Below are 11,544 nucleotides of genomic sequence, written 5' to 3' on the forward strand. Positions count from 1 at the left end.
ATGTGTATAACTAGTCTACTACTCTGGTTCCTGCTTGGGTCAGTCTTTTGTTTTTTCATGTGGAAATGGTCCACTGGGATGGTGTTAGACTCAATATTTAAAGGTCATCAGGTTTTTGGCATAGATCTCTGACTTCCCTGGCCTGAACTTTGAATCAAGTAGTTCGGTCTGTTATGCCAAGGCAGAGAAATTTAAAAGTATAAACACAGCGATTTTAAATGTCATGTATGAGGAAAAAGTCAACCGAGTAGTCATGGTATTACAAGAAAACTTGCAATTACTATATCAAAATTAAGTCATATTCATATTGAATTTATTACAGTAAATAAGATTACAAAAGTAAAGTCTGAATTTTAAGAGGAACAGAGTAAAAACAAATGTAGTAATAAAAATAACTTGTAACAAATTCCGAATTGGAAAAAAAAAAAGCAACAGTGAGGCATGTCAGAAGTAAAACTAAAATGAATAAAGATTGATTTCGGAAAATACCACAACTGTGTAAAATAAGAACTTGCCAAGTTTCTGCCATCTTTATTATAATAATTTTCAGCATCTTTGCTTTGGTAGGATATTAATAAATATTTCTGTAACCACAATTATGTTGTTACACATCAGCCACTTGTGGATGTGGCAGTTTTTTTTTTCTTCACTTTGTCATTATGCAACCATTAAAGTAAACCAAACTTCGGCATACACACACTGTTGAATTGAATCCTATTGCGTAGACGATTACGTGCCCCAGAAAAAAGACGTTGACCTTTCAATATCTTAATAGATTCCCCAAAGCACAAAATCCTTAGCATTATATCAATAGTGTATTATATCATTTTTATTAACTTTTTTCAGATTCAAATTAAAGAGATGCAGTGCAGGCATGTCTTCTCCAGCCCCCCCCCCACCTAAAAAAAAACACTCTGGTTTCCCTTCCCCTATTTAATAACATGAGTTTTCATCAAGATGCGTTTTTTTTTTTTATTCTTCGATCGAGCGAGCTAGATGTTAAAATTTAATGGCCGGGGTGTCATGAACCGCACGACTGTCTCGTCCGTGATTTGCTTGCGTCGCTCCTGATGCTCGGCGATGATTGGCTGCAGGGTTTCGATCAAAATCTTCTTCAGTTCTCCGGTTAAGAGAGCGCCGCTCTTGTAGTCCTAAACACAACATGTGTGGTAAATCCAGAGAAAAGAGAGTATAAAACCTTTCCATGTCACGTTAACTCTTACCTGTCGGATCTTCTCCAGCTTTTCGTCATCTTCCAAAAAGAAAGTCAAGTACATGAAGGACACATCCACGTCGACGTTGCCGCCGTACTTTCGGTGGTCCTCTATCGTGTCTTTCCCCCCCGAAAATGCATATTTGTTGATCTGTGAGCAATCGCAATCAATAGTTATTGAACTGCAATCAAGCGTATTTATTTTTCTGTAAAATGTACACCCAGAATTCATCTTTAGACGCTCACTGAGCTCACTTGTACCTTGTTCTTGATTTGTTTGGCAGTGTCGGTGAGAAAGATGGACGAATTGGCATCGCTGGCGCTCATCTTGGTCTGCGCCCCCTGCAGGGCAGGGAAGAAAGTGGAGTGCAACAGGGCCGGCTTGGGGTAGCCGATCCTTGGTGCCACGTCGCGGGTCATTCGGAAGTAGGGATCCTGTGAAGGTGAAAGGGCATTGCTCAACAAAATGTCATCGTCACACAAGTACAGTAGTGCCTTGCGAATAATTCTAAAATAAAAATTGCATTCTGTGCTGCTCCATTTGGTGTGTGCACCTTGGCCACTAAGGGGGAGTACTACAAATTTATTGAGTGTTGCTGTAAACGCTGACCTGGTCGATGGCGCAAGGGATGAGACACTGAATGTCCTTTTTGTCCCCGAAGATGTGCGGGAAAGAATTACTGAAGGAAGGGGCCGCCTGGATGGCTGGGAAACTGATTTTTCCTGGAGAGAGAAGACACAGACAACAAATGATGATGGATTGAGGAAAAAGTCATTACGTAATCTGTCTGAGGCAGGTCAATATCATTTATCTTCACTAACAGCTTTGTTCCGGCTGCCTTACCGATGCAATCGCTGTCTGTGAAGCCAAAGATGCCTTTGACTTGGTTGAACGTCACATGTTTTTGAATCTTCACCACGTTCCTGTAGAACTGCGGTGACGCGCTGCGGTACGAGTAGAAAAACACAACAGTGAAGAAACGCATGTCACGTCGGGACGAGATGGCTGGCTGTCAATCGCTACCGACCCCATGTAGTCGAGGTCGGAGAAAATGAAGGTCTTGTTGACGTCGAAACCGCACGCGATGATGTCCTTGGCGTTCTCCATGGCGTACTGGTGGCACTGCTCTAGCGTCAGGTCCTTCCACAGGTACTTCTCATCGTCCGTCATTTGGACCACTAGAGGGATGTCGAACACATCCTGGAGCCATCTGCGGCAAGATTCAGTGTTTATTTCATTTTCCAAGCGCAACTCAAATGCTGCTCAACTCACTTGGTGAAGATAAAAGGGATGAGGTGGCCAACGTGCATGGCCTGAGACGAAGGCCCTCTGCCGGTGTACAGGAAGAACGACTTGTGCTTCTCATACGTGTCCAGAACTTGATGCATGTCTCTGCGCAGTGAAGGAATCACAACAGATTCTCCTCAACTTTGCCTTAAGGGACTCATTTAAGTGTTTAAAGCTGACCGACCTGTGTGAAAAGAAAATTCCTCGACGAAGAAAGCGGTGAGGTTTCTGTCCGGTCACTTTCTCTATTCTGTCCACCAGCTCTTGGTCGATTTTACTACTACCAAAGCGTACTAAAAGAAAAAAGACAACATTTTCTTGTACATTTCAAACTAGATTATTCAAACATTGTCAGAGCTGTATTATTAGACGTTAGCGTTTTCAGTGTGGCCTTCTTGTACAATCTCATACTTTTTTCTTTATACAGAAGACACTAATTTGATCTCACCAATGAGTTTGTCATAATCAACGCCTTTCGCATTGTTTGTGGAGACGCTCCAAGGGTTAACTTCATCATCACCATCATCATCAGTGTTGCCATCTGCTGTGGGGCCATTTTCTGAGCTAAGTGAATTTTCCGATGGTGGACATCCCGCTTTGTAATCCTGACCCGTCACCTGTTTGTAGTCCATTTTCAATTTGAGTAGGAACTGGACCGCTGCATCAATTTCTGCCTGGAGAGAACATTAACAATGTCTACAATCATTGAAGATTAAAATACCACAGCTATATATACTCATTAGTTAAATCTTTTGTTATATTTGGGTTTATAGGCACCCACCTTCTCAGCTTTAGCCGATTTTAAGCTCCTGACTATATCACCCTGTGCTGTCAGTTTGTTATAGAGATCCATTGGACTCCTCGCCTCATCTCCTTGACAGTCTGTCATCTTCACAAAATGCAGAGCGTTACATAAATTCAAGAGCAGCTACAATGCGTTGAAAATAAACAATGACTCTTTAATGTGGTAGCATTACTGTAGCACCGGCAAAAGGGAAACTCCCACATGTGAGTTATCAGCCTTGAATTTGTCTCACTAGGTCGATAAAGGTCAATATCACTGTACACTGCGTCAAAGATGATTAACGTGCCAATAAATACACGTGCAGTTCATATTTCGGCGTTTTAAAGAGATTTAATGAATTTATTCGTGCACATACCGTGTAATTGCGTTACACAGCTGGTAGCTCACTCATTCAACTTGCATCAGCTTAAGAGCAACTTGATGTTCGGATGAAATTCTTCCCGAGAAATATATAATCGAATAATAGTTCCGTCAGTAAATTCATGAGCTTTTTTTACTTTTTTGGTAGACATATTTTTCTACATTAATAACAAAATATGTACAGTGTTTTAGATCTGATTTGATGTCCGGCATAAACCTAACATTTATTGCGGTTGTGGTAATAACGGGGGACATGTTTATACAATCGGACCCCTTCACCGGAAATTGTTCTTTTAAGAAAATAAAAGTATGGTTTTCGGCGGATACAGATAACTTTCAAAAAATTTATTGAAAACGTCGATTTTAAACACTACACGTATGTGTTGATGTTTGGAGGATGTTAGAACACATTTGAATCATTTAGTGTTTTATTCTATTGCGTAAATAACTGCTCCGCGGCATGACAGCAAGCGAATTTGCGACGTTGACGTTACTACGGTACGTAGCTTTGGCTAGCTAGCCGTCGAGTTTGTCCTAATACGTTACTCGAAGCTTCTGGATAATAGGACATGGTGAGTCTTATTATTTTTTTTCATTACAAAGATAAGACACCCCTTTACGAATATATTTTGGGGAACTGTCTTGTTTTTAATTCCTCGTGTGTGTTGTCATCCAGTAGATGTCGCTCTTGGAACGTTGTTGAACCTGCAGTAGTGTTAAGTAAGGATGACCACCTTAGTGGCATATGAGGATTCTGAGTCTGAGGATGAAGTTCTCGACCAGAAAGAAGGAGCTGGACCAAGACAACAAGTGAAAGTGAAAGACTGTCATTCATCGCCGTTGAAGTTGAACTCTGACAGTACACTGTTGGAATGCCACCAGAATGACCATTCTTCACAAAAGCAGAGCTGTTCTTTTAGTTCACCTGTTGCTCTTCAGAACAACTCCATTCTACTTCCATACATCCCACCAAGTGTTCTTGATAAGACCAAAAGACCCTGTAGTGTCCCGCCTGGTGTCCGACCCTATATTCCCAAGAGGCAAAGACTTGTCCCGTCTTCCACAAACGAAGAAAACCCAAAAGAAGGAGTTCACGGCAAAGATGTCCCAATTCTCTCAGCGGTGTCTCAGAAAGTGAAGCTGCATCTTGCTCACTCACCTGCCCCTGCTGCTGCTGGGATACCAAAGAAGCTTCTGCTAAGCCTTCAAGCCCACCAGGGTGTGGTCAACACGGTGCAATGGTGTCCAGTTCCCCAGAGAAGTCATCTACTGCTGTCTGCCTCCATGGACAAGACCTTTAAGGTACAGTAAGAAAATAAATGTAGGTGTGTATTGGCAATAATCAGAGGTGGGTAGAGTTGCAAGTACTTTTATTCCAGAATAATATGACTCTAGTGAAAGTAAACTAGTCCTTCAATTACCTGAGTCAGAGAAAGTAAAAATGAATGTGGGTGGAAAACATCTCAAGCACAAATTGGTATGTTTATTTCTGAGTGTAGAAATTCAACTATTTCCCAAGCTCCCTCACCCATAAAACCAAAACTTTTTTTTTTTTAATTCATTATTATGATACATAAATTCATTTATTGCTTGTTTGTTTAAAATCATTTGGAAGTGGACCTTGAAGAGCAGTAATCACATTAAATCACAATTGCCCTCTTGATATAGAAACACAGCACGCACCACTTTTTGTAGGATTCCATCTGTCACTGTCAGCCCAATGTATGTCAACACCCACGAGACTTCCTATATTTCCAATTCCAACCTCACATTCCACTTCTCTCATTTCCTCTCCGGAAAAAGGAGCTGGAAAGGTCAAGAGATGCACGTGTCCAAAACCATTCCATTTGTATGCCCCTCCGTCAATTCTCAAGAGAGTTTAACCATGGCTAAAATATGCAGCGGTGCTTTTGCATATTAAAATGAGTCCAGCGGCAGCATGGAAGCATCTTCCCCATCGCTAATCTTGGATGACTTTGTTTTGTATGCAGGTCAGATTGCATCTCAGGCTAAAGGTATTTAACCAGGCGTCTCATGGACTCCAATAGAATGATTTCCCTTCTTCTCACGTTCTTCCCATTTTTATTAAATATATTAATTTAAAGGTAGTGTTGTAAATGTGAAGGCATTCATTTGTTTAAAAGCCACTCAATACTGCATCCAGCCACCAGGGGGCAATGTCCATCTGTGACTGAGCCTATTGGGCTGGTGTCATAGAATCAATGTGGTTATTTATAATGTGTTATTTAGAGCATCTGGGTGTGCATTTAGCAAGTGCAGTTAACTTTCAGCAATAAAAACTGCAATCAACTGTCAGTGAGGCCAATTAAGCTTTGTAGTGTCAGGTAGGAATTACCAATTACATTTCCTCATTTGCTGTGACATAAAGACCAGTAGCTATTGTCATAATTATAAGTCTGGCGTTAATGAGGCAGCTCCATTTGTTCTTCTCTATTCTAAGTCTGTGAAGTCCTCAGCAGCTTGTCTTCCTTTAGCAGTAGTGCCCAGACCATATGCAATTAGTCACGGTCGCCATGGTTACGACAGATGTAAGGCAAGAAGTTTTACGTAGCTAATAGGAATGCTAATTCATTTTTTAATTACCCCGAGCCATTTAGAAAGCAGATTAGCCAATATGTCATCCTGAAGTATACGCTGTCCGAGTCTGGAAAATGAAAAGGATGTAGAAAAAGCAAATGACCAATTTTCAAGTCTCACATTTTGTGCGATTATTGTCAGGGTTTAATTGGTTCATTATTTTGTGTTTTATTCATGCTGGGTAATGGTTGTAAAACATAGTCACTGCGTAATATTGTAATTTTATGCTTTCTGATGCTGTGTTGAGTTGATAAAGCAGCCTTGAGATGGCAGTGTTCTCTCAAGCCCCGACATCATACACTGCAGTTGAACTTTTGAGTTGGAACACAAGCCCTTCTTCCATAAACAATAGATTGTTGTGAAAAAAAAAGAAAACTGTTTTCAGTAACATTTTCATGTCATTCAATTTGTGCTTCTGTGGTGGAATCTCCAATAAAATCCAAAGAAAATACGATCAAGGCTTGTGGATTGTGCACGAGCCAATTTCTTGATATTTCTAACAGTTGCATGGTGTAACTTTTCTTTCTAAGCCTTCCCTGGTAAGCTCCACCGAGTGCTTGCATCCCTTTCCCTTCAGTCTCCCACAGCGCTACAGTCGACTGTCTTTCTAATGCCGTCTGAAGAGCACGTTTAATAATGAAACACAGAGACATGCCTCAAGTGGCTCGCAGATTCGAAATGTTTTTTTTTTTTTACCTCATTTGTGCGGACACCTGACAAGACCACCCACTTTTTGATGTCAGGCTGAGCTGTGGCCCGCCAGACTGAAAATCAGCTCCAATAAGCAGCTGATGACACGCTTGGCACACTATCGACGTGGCTCCTTTTGCCAAAGAGTTAGAACCTCAGCGCGAGCACGCCGCTGCAATTAAGAAACACAAGAGATCAGCACTTGTGTCATAAATCACTGTCTCCTTTTGGGACCTTTTTTTTTTTTTTTTTTGCCCTCCTTACTTTATCTGCAGCCTGCTTTCACATTTCATGCCAGTCAGTCAGCAGAAAAAAGAAATAAATCTGGGATCGATATGAATATTTTTTTCATATATACCACTAAGTTTGAGAACCACCACTTTAGCGCATACATCCGAGGTACTGTCGATTTCCTGATATCCAGCCCACTTTTTTTTTACGTTCAGGTGTGGGACGGCGTCGAGAGCGGACGATGCCTGAAGGTTTACACCTGCCACTCAGGAGCCGTGCGGGATGCACACTGGAGCCTCTGCGGCCGCCAGCTCCTCACCGGCTCCTTTGACAACTCCGCTGCCATTACCGACGTAGAGACGGGTGAGCAGCACTCAAACATGACGCGTGGTTAACCCCTGTCAAATTTGTATTGTCGCCGTGTGTGATTGCACAAATGCATTTTCAAGGTGACATTTACGAGAGATCAATATTTTAGTTTGCTTTGGAAACATGATCAGACGTCCGCCTCTCCCCGCACAGCGTCTAGTGTAAGTCAAAGTTAGCCGAACGGTCCAGACATCACTTTTGAAGCCCCCCCCACCCCCCCCATCGTTGTTTGCCTCGCCGGCGTCAACACGACGTGCTTCCGTTTGTCCTTCCCCTCTCAGCCTGTCTGTCAATACCGCCAATAAGGCCGTAGGATAATAGCTTGGCCTGCACATTAAGCACACAGGCAGCTCCAGGGAAGGGATCAATAATTGATACATCACGGCTGGAGTAACCGCCATGACCTTACCGTGCCTCGCGGGCCACCGCCGTAAACAAACAAAGTTTCTTTGGAGCGACCAACTCCTCTTGGCTTTGTCCATCCCGTCCATGCACCGAGTAATCATTTCATTTGATATTTTGTTCATTTTCACACACTTTAAGAATGAAAACACTTTTACGGCAGCCGAGGGTTTGATTTATTTGAAATCGTGGCTGCTCGCGCTAAATGAAGCCAATTCAATTTCGCCGCATATCAGTAAGGGACTCGGGGATTCCACTCCTGTTTCTGCACAATTGCAGTGTAATTGGATGTGGCTAAAACCCAGGCCTTTCCAACGCTATCGCTAATCCGACTGCCACAGCGGCCCGAGCCGCACACATAATTGGCCCCCTATTCATAAAAAAAAAAGAAAAAAAAATATCCACCTTTTTACTAGACTTCAAATACGGCTTTTCTATTGAGTTAGCATAGTTAAAAATATTACATCTCCTATCACGTAAGCGCAATACAGTCGTTGATTTAACGACGAGGGTCTCAGTTCAAAACCTACTTTCTGTGAAGTCTGTGCTTGTTTTTCGGTAACTGGTGAGATTTCAGTCAATACCCCAACCCCATGATGTGTGGATCCCCCCCCACCCCACTACCCCAATGCAGTTATAGAAGAAGCACATTTTCCTCAACCATCCTATGTCCAATTTCATTTACAGAATTCCCACCCACCCCCGTTGGGAGTAGGCAGGCTTTCACAGAAGCACTTGACAGAAAATGCAGGGAGGGAAGACCACTTAGGAGAGCCCTAATGCACAGAAGAAAAATAAATGGGAAGACACCTAGATTGAGAAAGAAAGGGAGATTTTCAGAGGGTCTAAGAAATGAGTTTCTTCTGCAGGCCATAAGGGTGAAGTGGCAGCTGTTGAGCTGCACCTTGGACATGTTCCTTGGCAGAGATCCACGGAGGCAAATGGGCCAACACTCCCCCGGTTGCTTTGTAGCCATGTGCGTGTCTGCGAGCGTGCTCGAAATCAGTCTTTTGAACTATTCTATAATTTATTGGTTGCGTATAAGTTATCAAGGAAGCGCCAGATCTTCCAAGTCCCTAAATATCATCCACTTCCTCTCATTCATAGCAGGTGATTTATTTCTCATCTGCCAACATTTGCTCTGGCTGGATGAGCATAGCCTTGAGTGCTCCATAACGAGGGACAATCCATTGAGCAGGAGCACATGGCGATGCGTTTACTCCAAATGCCAGCAGCAAAGCATCTGTGAATGTTGACCTACTTTGCATGCATCATTCTTTACAATAGCTACCTGCTTTAAAGACACAGTGTGAAGAAATGAATAAGCCGTCGCATCCCGCCGCGCTCGGCAATATCCAGCTGCTTTCGCAAAGACCGAGAAATATGGTTTTTTTTTTTGATTGAGGTCAAAAAGCACCCGATGGTGATATTTGCAGGTGGAAAGACAGAAAATGGCAAAGGATACAAATGTCCTTTTAAAATGTAACGACACCACTGTTGTCACGTTTGTTGCCTCGTTAAAAGCCAGTAATGTGTCAAAACTGCATCGTGACAGCCCCCGCGTTTGATTAATGAAGCCCAATAGCCGTTCCATCCCAATCATCCCTCCCGATATGTCGTCGTCCCCTGTGCGCTCTTTTGAGATAATTGATCTTTTCTTAATGAAAATATGACATGACACGTCACTCTTCAGTACGACCAGGCTGTTGATGAGCAAAATACGGGTTTTAAATCTCCATTCGCAAGATGCGGCCAAGCCAATTAAGATGGAAGCGAGTCAAATTCGCCTGTGGAAAAAAACTGGATGGACGCAATCGAATTTGGCAGCGTCAGTCCACCATTAAGAAGGAACCGACCGTCTTCGCTGTTAGTTTATTAACTGCGTCACGCTTCTGTGAAGGCTTGATAGGAATATTCCGGAATACGCGTGTAATGACTTGAGTTTTGCTTTGTAAGGGGCTCACCGTCGGAGGCTGTGGGCTTCCGTCTTGTTTGAATTTAATGAGGCGCTGTTGAGGCCTGACGTGGACTGCCTTTAACAATTTGGACTTGGGCGCCTGGCACAAGCACAAAATATTCATCGCGCCCACTCTGTAATTATGTCTAAGCCCCCCCTCTGCCGTATTGGTTCTGTTTTTGGAAATGCCATTTCATCTATTCATTTAGATATTGTAGTTAGAATTTGACTTGACTTCCCCTTTGAACACATTTGACATTTTTGTCATTTTGAATGCTTTTGAAGTCATGTCGTTTTAAGAGAAATATTAGGTGAATTTTTTTTTTTTTTTTTTTTGTTCCTCAAATTTGGTGAGTTCTGAATGGCTTGAAAGTGCTTTTGAAGCCTGTTTAGTTTCCATCTGACACACTAATAATCATCGAGTTTGACTACGTCCTGCATAATTCAAGACAACCCCCTGCTGATTAGAGACGTGAAGATGTATTATTAAAGTCAAACCGCATTGATCTTGTTCTGTCTTCTCCCCCGCTTCCGTTTCTTTTGTGAGCAGGCCAGCGGATCATCAAAGCGGATAACCAGTTCAAGGTGATGTGTGTGGCATCGCATCCCGCCAACTCCGAGGTGTTCCTGTGCGGAGGTTACAGTTCAACGGTCAATGCCTGGGACGCTCGCTGCTGCAAGGTCAAACATATTAACCTCCTTTCTGCAAATCCATCATCTTTACTGACACCGTTTCACCTGCTGTGCTTTGACCTCCTCAAATCAAAGCTAGTGAGGCTCTGAGCACGTTCTGTACAGTCACACATAAATAAAGACGCGTTACATTGTATTCAAGTGAAGTCAAATGAAACCATCGTTTTTTATTCCCCCTCAGGTGGTTAAAGTATACAAAGCAGCAATCCAGCAGACTTTGGCCATTCTCTTCTTGAGAGAAGGCCAGGATGTCATCACAAGCTCCGATTGCGTCAGCAGAGACTCCGCAGACCGCACCTTGATTGCTTGGGACTTCCACACTACCGCTAAGATCTCCAACCAGATCTATCATGTAAGTGCAGAAAAGCCCTCGCCCGCTGTTGATGCGTAAAATTCGGGTTCCACTGGATTAATTAGATTTCCTACTGGTGTCTAGGAGCGCTACACGTGTCCCAGCCTGGCTCTTCATCCACAAGAGGATTCCTTTGTAGCCCAGACTAACGGCGACTACGTGGCTTTGTTCTCCTCCCAGCGGCCCTATAGGATGAACAAGAGGCGTCGTTACGAAGGACACAAGGTCAGGAATGGCACTGGCCTCAAGGAAGGATTAGCAGAGGCGTTCGCTCAGATCAATAGGGAAAAAAAGTCACGTTGTTAGATGTGCAAACGTGCCATTAAATTAAAATAAAATCAGCTCGCAGTGCTTTGCTTTCCAATAAGTGCTATTTGATATTTCTACATGTGTATTAGTCGGGAATGATGGATGACCTCACATGCAAAGCAATGCATTACATTACTCTCTTACATTACACATTTTAATTGTATCGCACCAGGGGATACATTAGATGACATGATGAGATCTCAGCATGGTAATGGTGTCTTTTAATTTTGATTGTTTCCCCCCCCCCCATAGTTTTTCATTCAAGAGACTGTTGCAA

At 42.8% G+C, this 11,544-nt stretch overlaps 2 protein-coding genes across 13 annotated transcripts in view; one reads left to right on the forward strand and one right to left on the reverse strand.

Moving 5' to 3' along the window:
- wdr25 (WD repeat domain 25) overlaps positions 1-11,544 on the forward strand; it is a 42,546-nt gene that overhangs the window by 1,921 nt on the left and 29,081 nt on the right. For 7 of the 12 annotated variants that reach the window (XR_015068325.1, XM_085931798.1, XM_085931796.1 and 4 more), the window contains 9 exons: positions 1,498-1,656; positions 1,876-2,010; positions 2,144-2,720; positions 2,929-4,238; positions 4,346-4,968; positions 7,401-7,548; positions 10,464-10,594; positions 10,788-10,958; positions 11,043-11,183. Coding sequence is in view for 11 of the 12 variants with exons in the window: in XM_085931798.1 (XP_085787924.1) it covers positions 4,393-4,968; positions 7,401-7,548; positions 10,464-10,594; positions 10,788-10,958; positions 11,043-11,183 (1,167 nt within the window). In the remaining variant the exon portion in view is untranslated. The other 5 variants (XM_085931799.1, XM_085931800.1, XM_085931797.1 and 2 more) reach the window with 5 other exon arrangements.
- Positions 516-3,771, reverse strand: wars1 (tryptophanyl-tRNA synthetase 1). The gene is made up of 11 exons (XM_085931795.1): positions 3,662-3,771; positions 3,283-3,390; positions 2,950-3,175; positions 2,686-2,794; positions 2,487-2,606; positions 2,242-2,424; positions 2,058-2,158; positions 1,824-1,936; positions 1,475-1,648; positions 1,224-1,364; positions 516-1,151 (listed from the first exon to the last, which is right to left on the reverse strand). Exons 2-11 carry the CDS (start codon positions 3,388-3,390, stop codon positions 993-995), a joined length of 1,434 nt encoding a protein of 477 aa, XP_085787921.1. The 5' UTR covers positions 3,662-3,771; the 3' UTR covers positions 516-992.

Source organism: Syngnathus leptorhynchus, chromosome 15 (genome assembly GCF_054491065.1).
Source record: "Syngnathus leptorhynchus isolate UIUO chromosome 15, UIUO_Slep, whole genome shotgun sequence".
NCBI lineage: Eukaryota > Metazoa > Chordata > Actinopteri > Syngnathiformes > Syngnathidae > Syngnathus > Syngnathus leptorhynchus.